Source organism: Gopherus evgoodei, chromosome 17 (assembly GCF_007399415.2).
Source record: "Gopherus evgoodei ecotype Sinaloan lineage chromosome 17, rGopEvg1_v1.p, whole genome shotgun sequence".
Classification (NCBI taxonomy): domain Eukaryota; kingdom Metazoa; phylum Chordata; order Testudines; family Testudinidae; genus Gopherus; species Gopherus evgoodei.
The window spans coordinates 22415985-22441395 of NC_044338.1; the positions used below are offsets into that span (position 1 = coordinate 22415985).

At 46.0% G+C, this 25411-nt stretch overlaps 1 protein-coding gene across 1 annotated transcript in view; it reads left to right on the forward strand.

Annotated features, from left to right (window-relative positions):
• The first annotated feature begins 6627 nt into the window (after positions 1–6627).
• LOC115636661 (myeloperoxidase-like) overlaps positions 6628–25411 on the forward strand; it is a 45061-nt gene continuing 26277 nt past the window's right edge. Inside the window, exons 1-5 of the mRNA XM_030537029.1 lie at positions 6628–6821; positions 13152–13327; positions 16844–16967; positions 22539–22668; positions 24996–25199. Of these exons, the coding sequence (XP_030392889.1) occupies positions 6628–6821; positions 13152–13327; positions 16844–16967; positions 22539–22668; positions 24996–25199 (828 nt within the window). The remainder of the gene's footprint in view (positions 6822–13151; positions 13328–16843; positions 16968–22538; positions 22669–24995; positions 25200–25411) is intronic.

The following is a 25411-nucleotide window of genomic DNA, read 5'->3' on the forward strand; positions in this document are numbered from 1 at the left end:
CCTCCATTCACCCCAATCTGTTATCTACCCAGGGCTGGCGCTTCCATTTGGGCGGCCTAGGAAATCACCTAGGGTGCCAGGATTATTGGTGGGCGGCGTTTTGCTGGAGGGGGCTGCAGGCGGCTCCGGTGGAGCTGCCGCAATCGTGGCTGCAGACGGTCAGCTGCTCGCGCTGCTCTGGTGGACCTCCCACAAGCATGACTGCGGCAGCTCTACCAGAGCAGCGGGAGCAGCTGACCATCCGCAGTCATGACTGCGGCAGTTCCACCGGAGCCGCAGGACCAGCATGCGGGGCAGTGAAATTGCCGTGCGCCTAGGGCGCTAAAACCCCTAGCGCCGGTCCTGCCTCTACCTAGCTCAGCATCCTCGCCAACTCTCCTCAACCCTCTCCAGCCCAGTGTCTTCTGCCAAACCCCCCCCCGATTGAGAACTTCTACCTAGCCTCCCCAAGTCAGTACTCTCCCCCCTGTCCTATCCTCCCTCCAGGCTGACAAGCCCCCCTTCCCACCTGACCCCCAGACGCACACTCCCCATAATGGCCGCAGGCTCAGAACCCCTCCCTTGCTCACAACTCCTCCCACCCAACCCCCAGCTCTAAAAATTCGCTTCCTACCAAACTTTCATCCCCAGAGCACTGAATTCTTACCCCTCCAGCAGACCTCCAAGCTCCCAAGTCAGAAATCCCCCATCCAGACCAACCTCAAGCAGGCAAAAATCATGAGACAGCCTTCAACCCCACCCCCCTTGCAATCAGGATAAAAATAGTGAGGTTTTTTTGTTAAAAAAATTATAGGATTTATTTGTTTTCTGGTTTCTGAGCATTTATAGACTCATAGACTTTAAGGTCAGAAGGGACCATTATGATCATCTAGTCTGACCTCCTACACAATGCAGGCCACAGAATCTTACCTACCCACTCCTGTAACAAACGCCTAACCTATGTCTGAGTAATTGAAGTCCTCAAATCGTGGTTTAAAGACCTCAAGGTGAAGAGAGTCCTCCAGCAAGTGACCCATGCCCCACACTGCAGAGGAAGGTGAAAATCTTCCAGGGCCTCTGCCAATCTTCCTTGGTCCCCTCACTACAGCAGGGATGTGGACAAATTGGAGAGAGTCCAGTGAAGGGCAACGAAACTGATTGGGGGTTGGGGCACATGACTTATGAGGAGAGGCTGAGGGAACTGGGGATATTTAGTCTGCAGAAGAGGAGAGTGAGGGGGGATTTGATAGCTGTCTTCAACCACCTGAAGGGCGGTTCCAAAGAGGATGGAGCTCGGCTGTTCTCAGTGGTGGAAGATGACAGAACAAGGAGCAATGGTCTCAAGTTGCTGTGGGGGAGGTCTAGGTTGGATATTAGGAAACACTATTTCACTAGGAGGATGGTGAAGCACTGGAATGGATTACCAAGGGAGGTGGTGGAATCTCCATCCTGGCTGGGATGATTTAGTTGGGGTTGGTCCTGCTTTGAGCAGGGGATTGGACTAGATGACATCCTGAGGTCTCTTCCAATCCTAATATTCTATGATTCTATGGTGCACTCCCCATTTTCAAGCTTTTCTCTGAGTCATAAAAGGGACCACCCAATTGAGTCTGACCTCTTGTATCTCATGGACCAGTAATCCCCACCAAATTACCCCTGTATTGAGCCAAAGAAATTGGCTTGGACTAAAATATTGCAGCCCTCAGGAAGCTAAATTATTGTGAGGGACAGGCAGAGGACAGGAAGGACAAGGTGGACCTGTGCCAGAGGCTCCTGCAATGGCAGGGAACTGATTTCATGAAATGTGCCCAGATGATCTTAGCAAACTCCCATGCTACAGAAGAAGGGAAAAAAACCAAAAGTTACTGCCAGTCTGATCTGGGTGCAAAATCCTTCACCCCACCAATCATAGTTTCACCTGCAAACTTTATCAGCAGCAAATCCATGTTTCCTTCCAGAACACTGATATAAATATTCAGGAAGCAGAGCAATGGAAATTGATCTCTTTCAGTGGGTGCATGACATCCATGGGCCTTTTACCTCCTTTAATTATTGCTAATAACCGAGGTGTATTTGTGTTTCTCTCCAGGGATGAAGCCAGGGATCCCCATCTTCGGATTCTTGGTGACCCTGAGCCTGTGCCAGGCATCTGGATCTTCCATAAATGGTATTGTCCCCTTCCTTCTGCTGCTGATGCTCTGCATTGGGGGTTTAATGCTTTGTGGTGGGATCCAAAGTCAAAACTTACTGTCGACCCCCACCCAGTCTATATGGGTTTGAAGTGTTCCCTCTTCCACCCAAAATAAAACATATACCTGGGAAGTAAACAGTCATTATGAATAGCCAAGGACTTCAGAGAACCTGATCGTTATCTCCTTTTTACAGATGGGGAAACTGAGGCACAGAGGTTAGCTGCCTGCCTCCAGGACATAAAGAGTCACATACAGTAGAGGCAAGAACAGAACCCAGGTTTCCTAATGCACAGTGCACTAGTGTCCGAGTCCAGGGACATGCTGACTCACTAGTGTCCTCTGTAGTAAAAAAAAATGAATTGGCAATATAATGAAAAAAACTCCATGTCCTAAAGGGGTTGCTTTTGCATCCACACCATATCTCACACCCTCCCTCAAAAAAGTTAACATTTGCTTGGGAAAGTTTTGGCAAAAACAGGGCAGCTTGTTTTTTTTACAATAAATAAACCACTGATTCCAGGCTTATTCTCCTGCTAAATTTCAGTTCTCAACTCATGGAGGCACTAGAGCTCTTCATGGAAATGGCTGGAAAAAAAGTTGGCAAAAGTTCATTCATAGAAACAGCTGAACTGTTTTGCTTAAATTTGCCAGAAATATTCAGCCTGAGGCAGAAAGCACTCCTGGAACGTTCCAGCCCCTGAAAGATTAAAGATTGGCCAAGTTCTAACAACGCAAAACAGGGTGCTATAATGGGAAGTCCTGGGCAAGTTCAATAGTAAGGGTCACCACCAATGCCCCCTATAATTAGTTTTCAGCTGTAAAGATTTATGTGCATAGGTGTTTATGCACTGAAAAAATTCATGGACTCCAGCTAGGATTAAAGGTTCTATAGAAATGGTTATGACTAAAAATTGCTCAGTAGAGTCTTGGGGGATGTACAGACTCTGCATACAGGTTTGATTCAAATTACTTCTGCATATAATGAATTGAAAGGCCCCAACTCATGGCGTCTTCCAATAAGCCAACAAGTAACAACAACCACAACATAACTATGCTTAATAGCAAAGGGAAATAAGGTACAAAAACTGGTCACAGCGACACTAAATGGAGAAAAGGTGATTTCAGTACAATAAGGAAGCTTTTCAGAAAAGCCCCAATGCCAAGAGCAAAGGAAGCAACACCCTTAGATCTGTCCACCTAAGAAAACAGTAGCAGGCTTGTGCAAACTGCTGAGCAGGAAGGGAACCAGGAAAAGAAAAGTAAATGGCAAAGTTCAAGTCTTCAAGAGGTTATTTGGAAATCCAGCTCCAGCCAAGCCAATGAACAAGAACACACGCTACAGCAGTCAATATGTAAGAGGGAAAGGAGGAGGGCTGGGATGGATTTTGTACAGTAAATAGCTGAAGGTATAAACACAATGAGAAATTCTCTAGAAGCAGGAAGCCCACTAAAGAATCAATGGGTCCACTGACTTACCAGAGGGTTAAATAGAGCAGTTAAAATTGAGAAGGATATTGTTGAAAAACTAACTTATTTCTTTCATCAGCCTTGTATATTCATAGATTCCAAGGCCAGAAGGGACCAGTGTGATCATCTAGTCTGACCTCCCATGTTACACAGGCCCCAAAATAATTCCTAGAGCATATTTTTAGAAAAACATCAGCTCTTGCTTCAAAATTGTCAGTGATGGAGAATCCACAGTGACCCTGGCTAAATTGTTCCAGCAATTAATTACTCCAGCTGTTCAGAATTCATGCCTTATATGCAGTCTGAATTTGTCTAGCTTCAGCTTCCAGCAGTTGGGTGATGTTAGATCTTTCTCTGCTCGACTGAAGAGCCCAGTATGAATTATTTGTTCCCCATGTAGATACTTTCAGATGTAATCAAGTCACCTCTTAACCTTCTATTTGTTAAATTAAATATGATGAGAGACTCCAGAAGTTCAAGCTCAGGCAGATTTTCTCATCCTTGTGTCATTCTCATGGCTCTTCTCTGACCCTCTCTTCAATTTATCAACATCCTTCTTGAATTGTGGACCCTAGGACTGGACACAATATTCCAGCAGCAACCGGACACAGTTGGCAAATTTATATGCAGATGACACAAAGTTATTCGGGTTAGTCAAGCCCTGGAAGACTGTGAGATACTTCATACAGATCTATCCAAGCTAAGTGAATGGGCAGATGAAATTCAGTGTTAATGAAAAATACTCATAAACCGTACAAGGCTCTAAATTAATGGTATCAACTCAGGAAAGTGACCTGAGCTTCACTATAAACAGCTGAATAAAGCCCTTTGCCCAATATACAGCTGTGGTCAAAAAAGCAGACAGAATGTTCTGACACATAAGGAAGGGGATGAAGAGGGATAAGGAAAACATGGCTGTTATATAAATCAGTTCCCTCGTCTGGGATACTGTGTTCGGTGTTGTCCATCCCATCTCAGAAAAGGAGAATGTATCATTCCAGGGCCTTCAGAGAAGGGCAATGAGAATGATTAGGGAACAGCAAAACTCTCCTCTGGAGAGAGACGGAAAAGACTGGGATTGTTTATGTTAGAGAGGGGACATGAAAAATTACACAAAACAACAGTCTAGGTAAGTTACACAGGGAGCTGTCAGGTGCTGGCTCCAGGCAGTCAGGCCTGCTGGTGGGAGTGGAGGTTGAAGCCAAGTGGTCAGAGTCTGTCAACAAGCCAAACTACCTGGAGTCAGGGCTGGAGCAAGGTCAGAGCAGGGCATGGGCAGGCTGGGGCAGGAACCAGCACTGGATCAGAGGCAGGCTGGGAATCTAGAGTCTGTTACATGGCAAGGCAGCAGGAGGGTCACTGCCCAGCTAGTGCTGTTGCACAGACTAACTTGCAGCTCTGATGGGGTAGGGGAAATACCTGAGCGTGGGGGTCATCTGACCCAGGCTCTGCTCAGGGATAGGCTGCTGCCCCGTGCCTGAGGGCTGAGTCACTGCAGGCTCTGTTGGAAGGGTTGGGCAGTTGGGTCTAGACTCCTTCTCAGCAGTCCTAGTCCAAGCCCAGGCCAAACCTGATCTTAGAAACGCCTTATGTCCTGAATCTGCAGAGTGTCTGAGTTCTGTAGCCGTCCTTGGTTTCCTAGCGCTATCACACTGATTGTGTCAGCTGGGAATGAAGGCAGACCAGGATCCTGCACTAGGGTGTGTCTGGGGAGAGAAATGGATTCATGGAGCAATGGAAATTTTAGTGCTTAAGATTTGTATGCAACATTTGCAGGAGGACACTCAGAAATTTTTTTGTGTACAGCCATCCTAGCGCAGAAAGTTTTCCCTACATAAAACCTGTTGACTACAAACCTGTCCCCTGACAAATCCCTGTTTCTGAGTAAACTCATTTTATGGAAAGTCTAGAGACTTAAGATATAGAAAGTTTACTGACTAAAGACACCCATAGCTAAAGATACCCTGGCCAAAATTATGCACATTTGAAGTTTTAAATTCCATCATTTTGATGTTAGCCACTGAAGGATAAAAAGACTGAGAAGTTACAGCTGCATTGACGAAAGCTGTAGGCTTGCAGTTGGACCCACCCAGCTTTATCTGCAGTGATCGGGATAAGGAAATTGAGTCACAGTTATTACACAATGTTTGCTGACAACTCTAGGTAACCAATGTGAGGACCAGTGCTGCCCACCTTATGAATAATAAGGGAGCGGAGAGAGTAGACGCAAGTATTACACTAGAATGGCAGCTTCCCAACTCCAGGGGGCTGGAGCAGGCATCTGGGAGCCACAAGCTGGAAGGCTTATTTTTTAGGTTGAATTTTGAACCTGAAATGAAGGTGAATAGCTTCCCCTTAAAAGCTCAGAAACCAGAAGGCTAATAACCTTCTTCCTCTCTCCCAACATAAAACCCTTCAACTTCTCATGTGTTTTAAGCCAACATCATGTGCTTTTTATATGACTCATGATTTTTGAACCCTTGGGGTTATCAATACCGGTAGGACCTCAGTTGGTAGCAGGGATTGAGCCTGAGGAGAACTGGGCTGTGTCTTGGATGACTGGGACCTCAGATCACTGGCCATAGGTCTTGTGGGAGAAGAGAGAATTGAGAAAGCAGATGCAGACAGGGTCAGCTTCAGCTTTGAGCTGAAGAATGGCTGGCTATCCAAAAGTTTCTACCTATTAATTTCCTTCCTGGAACACATCCTGGTCCTCTTGAGAACTGGAAAATCAAGAGCTCTATGATTAATAGAGCATAAGGCTAGAAGGGACCATTAGATCATTTAGTGTGACCTCACCTATATGAACAGGCCATTCAATTTCACCCAGTTATCCCTAGGTTTAACTTCGTTTCACGTCTCCCTTTCTTTAGCTCTTTGAACCTTTTTTATGGCTCTATTATATGTGAACAACTTTCTGAATCAAATTCTCAATCAAAACTCAGTCTTGGCTTTAAGTGCCTAAAGGTGAATCCAGCAAGTTCACAGCATGAAGGAGAAGAAATGTGCTCCTTTCACTTTGGGTCTGTGCAGTGAGCTGGTGGGAAGGAGTTGTCCTTATGTCCTGCTCTTTCCTGTCTTTGGACTAGATATCATGGAGACACTGCCAGATCCATTCTTTCTGAGCAGCACTGATGAAGCCAAGAAGCTGGTGGATGCTGCATACAAGTACGAACGGGACAGGTCAGTTCACCTTATGTTATCCATACTGGGGGTACAATTTTACAAAAAACATGGGAACATGATACCATTAGCTGGGGAATTTTGCTTTTGTACAAATATGTATTTTTTATGGTGACACCATAGTTCAGGGTTCTGAAATTTTTCCTAGCCTGGATTACACCACGTGCACTAATCTCTTCCCTCCACAATGACATGGACCAACTCCTCTCCCATTTGTGATCACACAGTACTGCTAAGGGAACTACAGCAATTGCTTGCAGTGCAAAGTGATATTAGGAAAGTACACATATTTTAGGTTCTTTTAATGTGGCTCAGTCGGTGGAAATAAGGAGAGTCAGCACGACATGACCAGTCAGCTCTGCGAGGACCAGCAGCAGCCAGCGACCATCATCACTCATCACTGTCTCTACAGTGATTTCGTACGGAGGGGTTTAATTGATTCTAGTCTCAATATCAACGCTGTCGAACCATTCTGGAAAATACCAGCCCCTCTCTCTGATATAGGAAATATGGCATGTTTGGTCTGTAGCAGGGGAGAATTTTGGAGGAAAGCTTGAGGTTATTGGCAGGAGCACCACCAGCTTTTTTGCTGCCCCAGGTGGCGGAAGGTCCCCTCCCCAAAATGCCACCCCTGACAGAGGCGGAGGAAGGTCCCACCCCCAAAAGACCGCCGACGACCTGGGCGGCCAAAGATCTGGCCACTGTGGTCACTGCCCCCCAAATGTTAGTGCCCTAGGTGACCGCCTATATTGCCTAATGGGTTGCGCCGGTCCTGGTTATTGGACAAAACACTTCTCAGAGATCATATTAGACTGTCCAAAATTAGGTGTAATTCCCTTTTGGAAACTCTATTTTTTTTTGTGAAGACTTATTTAAAAATGCTTTGGGGTTAAGAGAGAATTGAACTGGGTTTCCCACAGTGTAGCTGAGTGCTGTCACCACAGGGCTAACAGTTAAAAAGGAGGCTTCCTCCTTCTGCTCTCCTGTCCAGCCATTTTGTGACGCTTGTCCTGCTTTGCTTTTGTTAAAATGCCTTAAAATCATTATAAAAACTTTTAAGTTGGGTCAAAATAAAACATTTTGTTTCAACATTTCTGAAACATTTATTTTTTATCAATATTATTTGATAGATTCAACACAAATAGGTTTTGATTGAATGAAACCATTTTTGGTGAATGAATTAACATTTTTTGCCTGGCTCTAATATTGACTGTGCTATTCATCACAAGCTGGTAGTAACTCTGATATTCAAATTGTCATTATTAGGCATTAAACTGGTTATTCCAATACTATTAATTTTTGCAGAAATATCCAGTTGATATCTTTATCTGCCCTGGCTGGATATTCCATTTATTTGCAAGGATGGAATAAGGTGGATAGTGCTACACATTTAAACAGGTGTTGGTTTAGTGATGTAAGCACCATCTCCAAACAGAAAGATAATGTGCAGAACAGAGTTTGTCCTGGATCTTCCTTGCTCCGGGTCACACAGATTGCATTACTTGCTACTGTTGCTTTAGTCCTCCTAGGGTGGTTAACAGAACCGGGATTTGCCCAGAAAGAAAGTCTTTTACTGTGGCTTCCTGATCTGGAGAGGACTCTCTCTGTATGCATCTGCATATTCACCGTTCAGAGTTAAGGACTTTTCTATCCAGCTTCAGTTCCCTTCCCAGATTTCCAAAGACCAGGGACTGTACTGTTTTGCCCACTGCTTTCAATACCTAGCGTAGCAACACCCATTTTTGTTATTTCCTTACCCACACTATTCTGTGGATGACGTTCAGCAGGTTTGGACCATTTTAAGCTTCCTTTTTCCTCTAGGAAGAGCCCTTCCTTTTAGCAGAGTTCCAGTTTTGGCTCTGCTCTGCCTCCAGATCAAGACTTTGGTGTTTAAGAGCAACAGTCAGGCAGCTCTCTGCTTCAGGAGGCAGATGCATGTCCTTGTCCAAGTCAACTTCCTTCTGTAGGAGCCTCAGTCCACACAATCTCAGCTGTTTCTCCTTAGCCAAGTTGGACCTTGATCAGGCTCTGGAGCTTAGTCAGCTCCTTTTGCAGCATAAAGCCCTGCTCCTTCCCCACTCTGAAACAGGTCAGTTCTTCCTCCCATTTTACTGCTTGTTTTACAATCCTGTCCCATGAAGAGCAGATCTCTTCCATTTCCTGCTGGTATTGAACAACCTGTGTCCATGGTTCCAGGATTTCAGCCTGGTTCCGATCAGCAGGAGCAGCCTTCTCTTCTAGCTCACCCAGTTCCTTGTTGTAGAGCTCTGCTGTGTAGCTGAGGGGGCTACAGACATTATTGCAGCTTCTATTGTGCATGAGATCTTAGTGTTCCTGCCATAGAGCACCCACTTCTTTATTAGACTGCTACCCATTCCTTTTGGGTGGCCTTTCTGGGTGCCTGACCCATCAGCCAACCCACTCATATCCACACCAGCCTCCTGCTACTCTCTTTCTGTGCTCACTATCTTATCATGGGTTTCCAGACACACATCAGTGCTTCAGACCTGCACACCCATACAGGAGGGGATCACTTCTCTGATCTTAGTCTTTAGCTCCTTTCTCAGCATGGTAAGCTGCTCCTCTAAGGCTTGTTGGCTCTTTTCTAGATCCAGCTTCTGTTGCTGGTTTTCCTTCAGTGTTCTGCTCAAGGAGAGGGTTTCTCTCTCCTAGAATATCAGGGTTGGAAGGGACCACAGGAAAGGATCTAGTTCAACTCCCTGCTCAAAGCAGAACCAATCCCCAGATTTTTACCCCAGTTCCCCAAATGGCCCCCTCAAGGACTGAACTCACAACCCTGGGTTTAGCAGGCCAATGCTCAAACCACTGAGCTATCCCTCCCTCCTCCCTTTTCTTGCACCTCCATTTCTGTACATTCCCATTGGTCTCTATAGTATGCAGATCATTACCTCTGCAGAACAAGCAGATGCCCAACATCATCTGTCTGTCTTTTAGGCTGGAGACTTCTTCCTCCAGGTCTCGGTTCAGCTCACCTCCTTCACAGGGCTCCTGCCCCTCATCCCCTGTGTACCCAGTGTTTTGTCTCCTGGGCAGACACATTTTACTTTCCTTGGCCAACTGTAAATTCAGGCACCAGTGCCAGCTTCACCTTCTCAAGGTTGGTCATCTCCTGATTGGTCTGTCCCAGCTGCTTGGCCAGCACTTTCACCACTTGAAAACATGTCCATTTCATTCCCTGCATCTAGGTCCCATAAGACTTCATCCTGATGTTTAATTCATGCCAAACAACATTCATCTGGTTCTGCAGGTTTTAGGGGTGCCTGGTGCCCAACCAAGAGTCCTGCCTATCAGTCATTCTCTAAGCTTCCAGACCCTGTGAAACAGGTTTCCTTCTGTCTCCAACGCCTCCCATCAGGGAACCCTGCTGTCCCTCAGGGCCTCTCATTAGGCTCTTCCCCACCAGAGTTATTTCAGGCCCTGGTCCTGTGACACATTAGGTACATTCCCCATGTTCTCTTTCCTCAGGATAGAGGCTGGAGACTGAGTCTTGTTTTCAACAGAAGGGTTGTTCAACCCCCCCAGACGGTTTTCCCATTTCTACTGCGTGAACCCAGTCCTGCTTCCTTGCCTAGCCCAGTTTTGCCAGTTACGGGGAGTCCTAGGTCTATGATACTACTAGTTCTGCTTTCCAGAGTTCAGTTTTTCTCAGGGCAATATCTTCTTATGTGGCCCATTTTCCCACAACGGAAACAAATTGCCCCTGGGGCAGCCTTCCAAGCACTACATTAAGTTGTGTGGTCCTCTATTCATTCCTGGCCAGGTGTCTTGGTCAGCCTGGCCTTCACTGGTCTAGGTGGCCCTCAAGACAACTTGGCTGGCCTTGCAACCATGGCTTGGATCAGGGAGAAACTATTTTGCCTGATCCACTTGCCCATAGTACCTGCAGCGCCATGGTGGAGTCTTATGGCTCTTTCCTTTATGGCATCCGTGATGGCTGGTCCGGAGTGGACACTGTCATGGCTGACAGGCTCCCTGCCAAGGCTGAGATTGGTGATCCTGGAGTTGCTGCTGCTGGGCAGTTTGCTGGAGCTGCTGCTGGCCTAGAACTCTTACAAGAAGAGCTCCATGTGCCCCTTGCTTGCAGGGGCCGGTTCAAATATCCCACTTCGGGTACCATATGTAATGGGATACTTCCCCTTCTCATGAGCGCCCTGTCACAGCCCACGTGCCTGCTCTCTCCTTCTCTGTTTGTGGTGGACTCCGGTTGAGTCACACAGTCTGTATGTGAGATAAAAATCAGCCCCCTTCCGGGATAGGCCCCCTGTTGGATGTATATCTCAGTGCCCTCTGTAAGGTCCCTCAATCTGCAGCCCAGCCTTTGGGTTCACTCCCCAATCAATCCAGCAGGCCTAGCACAGTACCCTGGTTCGAACTGTCTCAGTCCCTTCTGGGCTCTCTCAAATTGTCCCTGCACTTCAAGCAGTCTTCACCTTGGTGTGAGTCCATGTCCCCCAGGGCTCCCTCCCTGGAGACTCTAGGCCTTTCTGGTCCCAGATCTTTAGCTAGGCCACTAATAGAGTTCAGTTCCCCTTCTGGGATGTATCAAAGTCCAAGCCAGTTTCTCAGTGGCTGGTGGGAGGGACCTGACCAACTCTCTACTATAGGTCTCAGCCCCTATAGATAGAATCCGTCCACCATGTCCCTTTAAATAAACTGTGTCACTGCTACAGTTCCCTGTGCCACTTCCCCGCAGCCCCCGTTCATTCTTTGCCCTTACCTCAGGGCCTTGTCTTGATAGTCGCAGCAGCCAGCCTGGAATTCCTTCACATCCCCCCAGCTTCTGACAGCACTGCTCTGCCCAGGTCCTTTAACTCCCTCAGCCAGCCAGGCACACCATCCACTCTTCTCCAGCTCCAGCATGAAACTCATCTCACTCTGGCCCTGCAGCATTTTATGCTAGCTTGCTGGGCCCTGATTAGCTGCTTCCCCCACAGCTGCTCAAGGCAGCTTAGAGAACCTCTCTACTTCCCTTTTCAGGGGTGCTGAGTGGTAAAGCTGTGAGCACTCTAGGAGGGGCCTCCAGACCTAGTCCACCCTATCCCATCTCCCATAGCATTTCACAATCACTGTCACCATCTTGGTCAGGTGGTTGGCAGTATAAGCACGGAATTTCTTTCCATAGAGACTCTGTTGTACAGTATGATTCATTTAAGATTTTCACCTTATTTGACTCTGCTTTATTTAACATGTATTGCCACTCGCTCACCAAGGCAAACCCACTCTGTCATTCCTGTACATTTTGTTCCTCAATATTGCCATGTCCCATTCATTATCTTCATCCCACAAAGTTTCTACGATGCCTGTTATATCACTGCCCTTATTTAATGACATTCTAGTTCACCCATCTTAGTATTGACACATCTCACATTTGGTTATAAGCACTTGTGCATTTTGTCAATATTCAGTTGCTTGCCTTCATGTGTTATGTTTAAATGGGATTATTTTACGATTGACTGTTCCTCACTGGCTCACACCTGTGCTTTACCTACTTCTTTCCTATCCTCCATAGTAGGATATAGAGTTCCCTCTCTAATAAATGTATCCCTAGGGGATGTCTCTACCTGAACCACGTGCTGCTCCACACTTGTCAGTTTTGCCCCAGACCTGAAATAAAAAAAATCCTCTACAACCTTTTGAATGTTATGTGCCCGGTGTCTGGTTCCATTTTGGTTATGGTTAAGCCCATCCCTCCTGTATAGGCTCCTCCTTTCCCCAAGGTTCCTCAATTCCTAATAAACCTAATCCCTCTTCCCTACACCATCGTCTCATCCACAGATTGAGACCTTGCAGTTCTCCCTGCTTCAATGACCCTGTGCATGGAACTGGAAGCATTTCAGAGAATGCTACCATGGAGGTGCTATGCTTTAATCTCTTCCCTAGCAGTCTAAATTTGGCCTCCAGGACCTCTGTCTTACCTTTCCATTCTCATTGGTACCTACACGTACCATGACCATGGCTCCTCCCCAGCACTACCTATAAGGCTATCTAGAAGTCTCACGAGATCCACTGCCTTCACACTTAGCAGGCAATTCACAAACCCAACCACCTGTAACTTCATATAAATTAGCATGATTCTGTATAAGGAGAAGCATAACACAAAGTTGAATTATTTATAGAAAATAGCAAATGTTTGCCAAGCGGGGGTTACAGACTGGAATGGGGTGTCCCTTACAGTGATGACCTGGGAACCCTGAGGCTGCTGCTCAGGGTGTAGGAAAGATCAGTGTTGAGCTGGCTGCTGCAGCTCTGTTCCTCAGTTGTTCTGGACAGTAGTGACTGGTGCACCACCTCAAGATCCCTTTTTTCCAGAGCAAAAGAGGCCATACAGGAAAAAGACGTCAGCCCCTCAGATTTTCTGAAACATTTAAAGGACCCAGTGGCAGGAACCAGGTCTGCAATCCGAGCTGCCGATTACATGGAAACCACCCTGAGCCTTCTGAAGAAGAAGCTGCGTTGGATCATGAAAGGAAAGTTTAATATCACAGGTACTGTGCACATAAGACTGTACATGGCTAATTAGCAGGAATCCTGTCAATGTGTAGCATGCATGACTTTTGGCAGACACTTTTGAACAAGCTAGAAGTAGTAACAAGGAAGTCCTGTAAGAATACTGCTTCTCAGCTAGTACCTGTAAACAAGCTTAGAGTTTGGCACAGCAGAAAAAAGCATAACGAACTTAGACTGCTGTGTGGAAGGGGAAACTGAGGCACACCACCTCCTGGCATTGGTGACTAAATGCCAAAACACTTGCACTCTAAAAGGTATTAATATCTACATTGTGTTAACAATGCTGTACTCTAAATGGCTTTCAGGCAACTTGGAAAAAGAAACCCAGGACTTTGTAAAAACATGTGTGAATAACTCTACAATTTTTGGTAACACTGGGAAGTTAGATAACCAAGACCTAAAGAGGATTTTAGGCACACTGCCTTCGCATTAGTCAGTGACCAACCCTCGGGGGGGTGGGTGGGGGAAGGTGCCCCATATTCTTCATAGAATATTGTTATGATATGAATATGACATAACTAAAACATGTTCTATGCAAGATGGGTCATGTGAGGTATGATTGGAAAGGTTATGATTTTCTGAATATGATTATTCTATTTGTATGCCTGTATCATTTGTATATCTGAAGTTAGGAATAGGGACTATGTATCAAATACAAAAGTGTTTTCACCTGGGACCACCCATCAAACAAAATGCAATCAGTCTGGCTGGTTAGCCAATGGTCCATTAGTGAGAACAATAGGACTTTGAAAATGCTAATCTCCCACCTTCCTGGGAAGTCTTCTAGAGGATTTAGGGCTGCTTTGACATGGCAGGCTCATGTGATCATGTCACCTGGTACTGGACTCCATCTTGGACTGCTAGTATTTTTCCACACTGCTGAAAACACCTAAGATTGAATTGGAAAAGAAAGGACTGGACGCAGGCTAGAAGGTGTCTGGCCTGTGAAAGGAATATCTGGCATTCTAAGCTGCCAAGCAAGCGCAGTTTGTCTTCAAGAATCTCTGCAATCTGCTTAAAACAACATTTAGGGTGAGAAATTACTACTTGTAGCCAGTTTCTTTAGTGTATTAAGTTTAGTTTGTGTATTGGCTTTATTTGCTCAGTAATCTATAATGGATAGCAAACTGATCAAAGCAATCACTTAAAATCGTTCCTTTGTAGTTAATAAACTGGTTTTGTTTTCTTTAAACCAGTTTATGCAATCCATAACTGGGGAGCGAAAAACTGCGCCTATCTTCCTCCACATTGAGGGAGGGGGTGGATTGCATGAGCTTACGCTGTAAGGTCTCTCTGCAGCGCAAGGTGATACAATTTTGGGTTTACACCCCAGAGGGGGAGTGCACTTGAGTGCTGGGCAATCCCCGAGCTGAGTCTTCCCAGGCAGAGCTGATCTCAGCGTCTGTGTCTCTCTGAAGCTGGGTTCTACCTGCACGTTGCTGGAGGAGGCTTGGTGGCCTGGCTCAGCAGGGCAGGGTAAGGGAACCCAGGCTGGTGGAACCACTGGGCTCAGTTGATACCAGTCAGCTCTGTGTTCTTGGGGAACCAGGGTACAGTATCCAGCCTGACCCATGAAAGACCCCCCCCACCCCCAGCCTCTGCTTAAACCAAAACCTACCAGAGGAAAAAACTTGCAGAGAGCAGTGAAGGGCATTGGAAGACACACCTAGACCACTCCTGACAAGGGTGACAAAATTAAGACATCTCCATTAGCATACAGAATGAAGAACAGAGACAACTCCCCTAGCCTCATCTGCATGAAAGATGGGACAGGGAGACATCTCAATTTGCATACAGAAAGGAGAACAGAGAACTGCACTGAACTCTGGGACCAGAAAAAGCAGGGAAGCACTGCATCATGGGAATCTCTGCTCCAGATACTAATGAACCTATGCCTGGACACACCCCGCTCAGCAGTTATCAGACCAATTCTAGTCATGAATCCTTGACTGATATCCAAATACTGAAGCAGCCTAGTTGCACTGTGAGTTCCCTGGAAGAAAACACCACCTATAGCCAAGAGTGATCAGCTCCTTTTGTCTAGCCTAAAGAAAACCCCTGAGTCATCAGTTTACCCACAAACAAATCTAGTGTTCTCCCTTCAACCATTGTACTTTTTCTACAAAAATCCCTACTCACTCTCCAGTCAGTGTTCTGATGCTTAGATCCAAACTATGCATCAGTTCCACTGGGACTCCATCTTCTCCTGACTGATCGTGCTGGGGGCTCTGCCTGTCTCCAGCACTCAGGACCCTGAGCTACCACCATCACCTGGGAACCCTGAGCAGTTCAAGCCTCATGGAGTGGGTGAGATCCCACCTCTTTCTCTTTCTCTCTGTTTTCCTTTCTACCTTAGGGATTAACCTTTAATGATGTATGGTAAGTTGGTTTAGCCTCCTTGTGTAGTTATCACTAGTATTCAATAAATAACTTTTATGGTTAAGCTGGTTGTTTCTCTCTCTCTTGCTGAACTTTACTCTTTTGTGTCTTTAGCTTCCCCTATTCACTTTACAGCTTCTTTTACCTAAGCTAAAGATCCCTGCAGTGCCCAAAATACTGTGGGGTTTGCTCATCAAGTAGGTTACTGCCAGTACAATTGTGATGTGAGAGTGGGGATAGGGACACACAAGGGACACACAAGGGTAACTATTAGAAAGTGCTGCTTGACTCAGTCCATGGAGCCCAGGGGCACATAAGGGGTCAGCCTGGCAGTGCTGATTGCCCCAGTCTGCTCAGACTTGTTCTGTTAATATATATGTGTTTGTGGGTGTGTTCATCCAGTGCTGGGGCTGGAGAAACCCAGCCCTGGGGAACCTAGGTCCCGCAGGATAGGTCCATTGGGCGGGGACTTGGAGAACGGAGAAGTAGAGCTCCATATGAAAACACAAGTGACACAAGCCGTACATTGATAGAATTACAGAACACCCACCCCCAGGACAGTAACCCGAATAAATGAGCGTACCTCAAAGTAACGGGCAGATCTGGTAACACAGTGGTACCCCAGTACATCAGGTGGCACCTGGGATGGGGCAATAACCCATCACAAGAGCCTCCCCTACTCCTTCTGCCCCATCCTTTAATCCTCCCATTGCTTCGTCCCCACCTAGTCCCCTCAATCTATCCTCAAATTATGTCACCATAATCATTGAAAACACCATACATTTTAACCCCCCCCAAAAGGAGCTTTATCTCACCAGTATTTGAATCAGGCAGGCATTCTAAATGTAGGGATTTTGTCATTAGCACTTTTGAATCAGTCCCGATACCTGTCCTCCACTTCAGATGCTCCAAAACTGCTGAGAGATGAAGGTTGCAAACAATATGATTCCTAGAACATGAAGTACTGAGTGTGTTCCTAACTAGGAGGAGCTTTTAAATGAGATTCTATTTGTCTGTAGAGCTTTCCTGCTGGGGGAGCCATGAAATGGAACTATTGGAGACTGTTCCAGCAATTATGACAGAAATGGCTTCACTCTGATTGGCTTCTCTTGCAGATGTACTAAGTAGGAAGCAGAAGGCAATTATTTCCAAGGCAACTGGTTGTGACTATCAGATTCGTTCCATTAAGTGCCCAACAAGTAGCATTTACCGGACCATTACTGGAGAATGCAACAACAGGTAAAGCATTGATTTCTCAGGTATAGTAGAGGGCCGCCAGCCTACATAATGTCCAGTATAGACACGTTAAAGTTGTCAGTCCAGTACCATCCCACCAAGCAGAAAACATCGGATTAGTCATTACTTGTGTGAACACTGAGGGGCCCAAGAGCGGTGTTGTACAACACATAACAGAGACTTTAACCTGGAGGAGTGTGGCAGGCTTCACTTGGGCCTATTGGTCAAACTGTGGACAAAGAGTCTCTCTGAGCCTTGAGGCTGGTCTTCCAGGCAGTCCTTGGGCCCAGCAACTAAGCCGTCATTCATTGCCCCCCGGAGTCCTCTAGTATCGCTCAGGAGGCCGGGGAAGGAGGGAAGAATGGGGGACCTGGGCCCTCCCTCTCCACTGAATCCCAGTGGAGGACCCAGGGGAGAGAAGCAAGTGATGGCTCAGTCCCTTCTGACTGCCATTCTGGACCAGCCTCCCCATATCACTTCCTACCTTCTTGTTTCCCTTCAGTCTGGGGCATGGCTCAGCCTTCTGCTTACACAGTGTTGGTAATTTAGGGCTTCAGCTGGGGGTGGGCAGCGATGCTCCCTAGCTCACCCTTGGAATCCAATTGTCCCCTCTTAGTCAGGGGAAAGGGGATCCCAGCCAACCCCTGTCCTTCCCCTGTAGATTACACTGCCTCAGAGGCTGCAGCCTGTCTGCCTTCTTGCAGCCAGTGTCTCCTCCATGACCCCCTCTGCCAGGCTTCCTGAGCTTCTTTTAAGCAGGTCTTCCATAGCAAGCATGCCCAGCAGCTGCTGAGGAGCAGGGCCTTCTTGATCCAGTACTGTTCCACCATTCCTTGTACCATTGTGTGAGGTCTGTAAACCCCATCACAAGGAGGTTTGGAATTTCTTTAAGTCAAAGGGGCAAAACTTATCTGGAATTTGCATTCCAAGCAAAGAGCAAAGCTTGCAGGGAAAAACTCCACATATAGTTAGATGAATAACCACCACAAAGTGATACTAGAACTAAGAGAACAGTGTACAAGGAATCATAGAAATGTAGGACTGGAAGGAACCTCAAAAGATCATTAAGTTCATCCCCTCTGTGTTGGGGAAGGGATAAATAAACCTTGACCATCCCCCTGTTCTTAAATGACAGGGATTCCACAATCTCCATTGGTAATCTACTGTAGTGCTCAACTATCCTGACTAAAAATTTTTCCTTATAGCTAACCTAAATCTCTCTTGCTGCAGATTAACCTCATTGCTTCTTATTCTAACCTTAGTGGCTATGAAGAACGACTGATCACCATACTTGTTTATAACACCCTTAACATAAATGAAGGTCCCTCTCAGTCTTCTTCTCCAGACTAAACGTGTCCAGTTTTATTAAACTTTTCCTCACAGGTCAGATTTTCTAAACTTTTTTTCATTTTCATGTTCTTCCCAGACTCTGTCCAATTTGTCCCCCTCTTTCCTACAGCGTGGCATCCAGAACTGGACACAGCTGCAACTGAGGCCTTCCCAGTGCTGAGTAGAGCAGAACAATTGCCTCCTGTGCTTTACATAAAACATTCCTCTCAATACAAACGAGAATGATATTAGCCTTTTTTGCAACTGCATCACGTAATTGGTTCATATTCAATTTGTGATCCACTGGAACGGCTGTATAATTTTCTGCAGTACTACTACCTAGTCAGTCAATTCCCCATTTTGTATTTGGGCATTTGATTTTTCCTTCCTATGTGTAGTCCTTTGCACTTGTCTTTATTTAGTTTTATCTTACTGATTTCTGACCATTTCCCCATTTATTACGGTCATTTAAAATTTGAATCCTGTCCTCCAAACTGCTTGCAACCTCTCCCAGCTTGAAAGAATGAAAGAAGGGATTGATCAGCCGAGAATGCTACATCTTGGTGGTCAGTGATGTAGGGTTACAGTGAGACTTGCTAAAAGTGAAGCTGAGTTAGTCCTTGTAAAGGAAATTAAAGCAAATAGCAAGAGGTTTTTTAGCCCTATAATTAAAAAGAGGACAAGGAAAGAGGAAGTGGGGCTGCTATAGAAATGGATATGGTAGCAATGAAAGATAATCTAGGTATGGCCCCAACACTAATGCTTTGCCTGCCTTCAATAAAGATGATAATGTAGAACATGTGAAATTAATGATGGAAATGTGTGACTAGAAATGGATACGATCACATCTGAGGTGGAAATAAAGCTCAAAGAGCTCAACGTGTCAGGGGAACCAGAAAATCTCCATCTCAGAATACCAAAGGAACTGGCCCATGGAAGTGTCAATCCAGTAGTAAAGATTTTTAGGATAGCTATCAAATTGGGGTGGTACCATGTGATGGAAGAATAGGAAACATAGTACTTATATTTAATAAAGGGGCGGGGAAGTGACCTGAGCAACTAGAAACACATTAGTCTGATCTCAATAGTATACAAGTCTTTGGAACAAATTTTGAAGGAGAGGATAATTAAATACATGAAAGTAAATGGAACATGGGTTTACCAATGGTAGATTGTGAGAGAGACAAGGTGGGTAAGTCGATGGAATTTTCCAAAGCACCTAAACCAGTTACGCACCTGACTCCCTTTGACCGGGGTCCAAGGGGAGCCAGACTGAGGTTACTTAATTAGGGCAAACCACAAAGTATGGGGCAGACAATCCCAGAAGGTGGTGGTCATTCCAGTACTTAAATCCATCAAGATAGCTTCAAAACAGCTTCTATAAGACCTTCCTGGTTACCCAGAAGCCAAAACACAGTTCCCTTAAAGCAACCCAGCCTTAGGCCTCCACCCAGATACCGAATCAAATATGATGAGGATTACTAAAATTATTCATCATATAAGAAAGTTCTACCAATCTCAAAAGATTGGACACATTGCCTGCCAGGTTAATGACTATTTCAGCTCTTACCCAAATACACGCTATAGTCAATTCTTATTAACTAAACTAAAATTTATTAAAAAAAGAAAAGAGAGAGAGTACTGGTTAAAAGATCAGTATACACACAGACATAAGTACAGTTCTGAGATCAGTTTTGTAGTAGAGATGGTGAGCTTTGGAGTTGCAGAGTTCTTAGAATTAGTCCATAGATTCGGTCCAATGTTCATATCCAAGGTGATCCAGGTGGGACTGGAGATCTCAGTCTTACGACTTAAGCTTCCCCTGCATAAAGCATCAAACAGATCTGAGATAAAGAGGATCAGGACCCAAGACACCTTTATACAGTTCCAGGCCTTGTCTGGACAGCATGGAGTCCTTAGGCAAACAATAGGCAATTATGGAGACTTTGAAGTAGACCTATTTCCTAAGCATCACCGGTAATTAGCTACAGGGATTAATATAAGGCAATTGCCTGTTTTCCTCCATTCGCAGGTGATTTGCTATATATTTCCAAGAGAGATCAATACAATGATATCACTATATTTACAGTTCATTTAAATGTTGATCTCTGAATTAACAGAATGCAGCATAGACAGGAACCCTTTGGTTACATTGTTAACCTCTAACAATATATATGTAAACACGCAAAAACACAAACATTATCTACCAATATGTCCCTAAAGGTTGAATTTGGGTCATTTATCTTGCAGGATGCTTAACCCTTTCTGCCCATGTGTCATACTCCCACTGAAAGTTAAATACCTTTTGTATAGCTAGCCCTTAGGTTGTGAAATACCTATGTCACTTTTGTGTTGCTAACCTTTAGGTTGTGAAATACCTATGTCACTTTTATGTCACTAGCCTTAGACTGTGAAATACCTGTGTCACTTTTGTGTTGCTAGCCCTTAGGTTGTGAAATACCTATGTCACTTTTGTGTTGCTAACCTTTAGGTTGTGAAATACCTATGTCACTTTTGTGTCACTAGCCCTTAGACTGTGAAATACCTGTGTCACTTTTGTGTTGCTAGCCCTTAGGCTTTTATATCACTTTTAAAAATGGAATTTCAGGCCAGATTTTCAAAGGTCTTGAGGCATCTAAAGATGCAGATTGGTGCCTAGTGGGATTTCCCAAAGCACCTAGGTGCCTAATGCCCATTGACAAAATCCCACTAGGTGCCTATCTGCATCTTTGGGTACCCACCTGCCATCAGGAATCTGGCCCCTAGTAGCAGATTTCGCCCTCAGGACCCAGCACCTCGCTCTAACTACTCTCTGTTGTGGACAAATATCATTATCTCACCCAGGAGTTTTTTCTCATTAAAATGTCCTGAGCATTCTGCAGTTTTGTGTATTGTAAAAATACACCACCCTATGGTCCTTTCAGGCATATGATTAGCAGTGAGGTGTTCATTTTAGGGTCACTGCATGATTTCAGTGGGAGTTAGGGTCCAAATTTTCAAAGGATTTAGGTGCCTAATGATGCAGATAGGTGCCCAGTGGGATTTTCAAAGACGTTTAGACACCTAAATCCTGTTGAGTGCTCTAATCCTGTGACTCCAAGAGCCATGGGGGAGGTGAGCAGGAAAAGCATAGGGCAGTGGTGGGCAACCTGTGGCCCCATGGGCCACACACAGCCCACCAGGGTAATAGGTAATAATTGGAGATATACCAATCTCCTAAAACTGGAAGGGACTTTGAAAGGTCCTCAAGTCCAGCCCCCTGCCTTCACTAGCAGGACCAATTTTTGCCCCAGATCCCTAAGTGGCCCTCTCAAGGATTGAACTCACAACCTTGGGTTTAGCAGACCAATGCTTAAGCCACTTAGCTATCCCTCAGTGGTAATCCACTGGTGGGCTGCCAGACCATGTGTTTACATTTGCACAGCTGCCCGCAGCTCCCCTTGGCTGTGGTTTGCCATACCTGGCCGATGGGAGCTGCGGGAAGTGGTGCAGGCTGCAGGGACGTGCTGGCTGCCACTTCCCACAGCTCCCATTGGCCAGGAATGGCGAACCGCGGCCACTGGGAGCTGTGGGCAGCTGTGCAAATGTAAACAAACTGGCAGCCAACCAGCAGATTGCCCTGATGGCTCACGTGGGGCCTGAGGGCCACAGGTTTCCCACCACTGGCATAGAGCTCTTTACCTCACCTGCAGCCAGGCTGGAAGGCTCTTGTCAATGTCACAGGCAGCCAGGAAGACAAAAAATTACCTTTCTGCTCCCCCAAAAGAGAATGTTTCTTTAAATCCCTTCCCATGAAAAAAATCATGTTTTTGATATTTTGTCTTGGGTTGGGATGAAAACGTTTCTAAAACCATAATTTTTTTCATGGGAATTTTTCCTATTTTTCAGTCAGCTCTAGTTGGGAGCATGGGTATATTGAGGAGTCTGAGGCACTGATACTACAGAGATGGAGACCATATAAGTAGCTTAGATTTAAATTCTGAATTACAAATGTGACTATGACAACATGAGGATTCATCCTTTTACCTCAGTATTAACCATAGCCTGCGCTAAGAGACTTTGAGTCTTCGCCTCAGAGGGTTGGCTGTCCAGATTATATTTGTTTCCTCTGAACCTGAAAACGATTCCTTTCTATCGTTATAGCAACTCAACTTAGGTTCCAGGGAGAAAAAGAAATTCTGCTTCTCTGCAGGGTGTGTCCCTGCCGAAATAGTTTAGTTGTTTGTTTTCTTCCCAATGTTCCAGGAAACATTCCTATTTTGGAACTTCCAATCACGGATATGCCCGATGGCTCCCGGCAGAGTATGAGGATGGAGTGTCTCTTCCCAAAGGATTAACTGAAGGAAAACTTTACAATGGATTTCCACTCCCACTGGTATGAGACTGTGAGATCATTTGGTTTCTTGTTCAATCAATGACTCCCATATTTTAGACCTCTCCATGACAAGGGGGAAGTGTTCTCTGGGCAGAGGCCCAGGCCAGGCTGCTGCACCATTTAAGTCTATTTTCAGGGCACAAGTGAGGCTTAAGCTGTACATATGTCTTGCCCTGGGCTGTGTTGCATGGAGCACTCCACACACCTTCATGCCTTGGCAGGAGCTGCATGTGCTAGGAATACATTCACACCGAGCAGCATTTCTGTTACCCTCCTGTGGAAAAGAAAGAGCTCATTGGAGCAACATTTTCTAGGGAGTGCTCAGCCCCAGCTCTGCTCCAAGCCCCATCCCAAGTCCACTCCTTCCCCCAAGGCCCCAGGCTGCCTCTTCCTGTCCTACCCCCTCCCCGCCTCTTCCTGTCCCTTCTGCCCCTCCCCCGAGCCCCCCCCACTCCCTCCCCCCAGCACCTCCTGCACGCCATTGAAGAGTTGATTGTGGGGGCTGGAAGGTGCTGGGGGGAGGGGGAGGAGCAGCCACGGATGAGTGCTGAGCACCCACTATTTTTTTCCTGAGGGTGCTCCAGGCCCGGAGCATCCAAGGAGTCACGCCTGTGGCTTACACTCTGCATGGGGCGAATTTCACCCCAAATGGATATGTCAGCTCTGTGCCCTGAGCATTGATGTCTGTAAGGTGGGACTACTCGTGCATCTCCACCATCCCAAAGTGCTTTGAGACACATTGAGGCCTGAGAACGGTGCCAATGCATTGCATCACTAGCCAGCATTCTCATTCTCTCATTCAAACAGTTTAAGTTCTTACATTCAGAGATCCTGAGTTCAAACCCTTCAGACTCCCTGACATTATCCTGCTGTCATTATACTGTGTGTCATGCCCAGTCCAGAAGTCAGTCTACATAGGGGACCTGAAGAGGGACTCTGTGCAGCTTGAAAGCTTATCTCACTCACCAACAGACATTGGTCTAATAAAAGATATTCCTTCCCCCACCTTGTCTCTCTCATAACCTGGGACTGACATTGCCCACACATAGAGGACAACAACCTACTACTGCTCTAATCTACTGGAGTAACTTCTTTAGCTGAAGAATAAGGTCTATGTTCAAACCTGCTGCTAACCCAAGCTCCTGGGTTACTACAGCTGCATATCTTGGAATTGTGTTTCTTCAGGTTCTTTAAAGTCTAGGAAATTCTATATCCGAAAATATTGTTAAAGGAAGGTTGCAAAGTTGAGCCCTCAAAAGTGAGGGAATGCTAGAATCACAGGTGCCGGATTCCTCCAGGCCCCTGTGGTACGCAAACCCCCATTACACTCCACCCCAGGCCCTGCTCCCACCCCACCTTTTCCCACCCCTGCTCCACTCCTGCCCCATCTCTTTCCTCTGATTGGAGCACCCACGGAGTCGGCGCCTATGGCCAGAATGAACCCTGCACTCCCACTCCTCCTGGGTCACCCAGGTTGCACTCCCTCCTACTGCTCTGACCCTCAGCTCTGTGGAGAAGTCAAGAGGGGAGGATCCACATTACCACAATGGCAGAAGAGCTTCTCTTCCTCACGGAGGGGAGAGCTCTGTTCACGAAGGACATCTTTTCCTGTGCAGATGGGGGGTGGTGATCTCGGTCTGGCGTCAACACACATGACTGAATACACGCAGGGAGCAGGCTGGTTGAGTAAGGAAGTTCCATTTTAAGAGTTGCTCAGAGTAAAACCACACTAACGCTTTCCCCATCCCCACAATTGCTATCACTGTGTACAGCGGTGGTGCCTAGGACCCCAGCCATCAGTCAGGACCCCATTGTGCTATGCCCTGTGCAAACAGAACAAAAATCTTCCAATTTAGATATAAGATGAGGCAAAAGGTGGACACAGACAGGCAGACGGGGAGCACAGTGCAATAACACAGGGCAGCATGATGGATAGGGTCTCAGCTCACCAGCTGCCTAAGCACTACCTAGCTTTTTGTAGGCGTGATGGCAAAGGAGAGTTTGAAGAGGGGTTTTGAAGGAGGAGAGTGAAGTGGCTTTGCAGGTGTTTACAGGGAGCTCGCCCCAGTCGCTGAATTGCAGCAAGGGAGAAAGCACAAAGCTGCTTCTTTAAAGAGTCATGTGGGCAATGAAGGCTGCATCCTTGGCAGTTCATTGAACTTCATCACTGATGTTCAGAAATTGACTTTCAGCATAACAAAGTGTCATGTTTGATACTTTCCTGAGGTTTGTAGCGGGCTACCCCGAAAGTTACAGCACTACCCCTATGGAGCTAAACACGTTCAGTATGTCTCAGCCATAAATGTTTTTATTCTGATTCTGTGCAGGTTCGAAAAGTGTCAAATGAAATAATTCACACAGCCAATGAGAATGTCACCCAAGACCAGCAGCGCTCTCTCATCTTCATGCAGTGGGGTCAGTGGGTTGACCACGATTTGGACTTGGCCCCTTTCACTACTACAAAAATCAACAATAAAGAAGTTCATTGCGAGACCAGTTGCAACTTCGAGCCACCTTGCTTCCCAATTAAGGTACAACTACAACCCTGACTCTTTTCCTCCCTTGCAGGAGCAGTCCCTGGGCTCTGAGACCAAGAATAGTGTATAATGTTAGACCCAGAAAAACTTTATGTTGAAAAAATAGAGATCAAAGTCGTGAATTCTTCAAAGAGTCTAAAGCACCTAGCACACTGTATATTACAGGGGGAGCTAGGAGTAACCAGTGGTGCTGGGACATTTTTTAT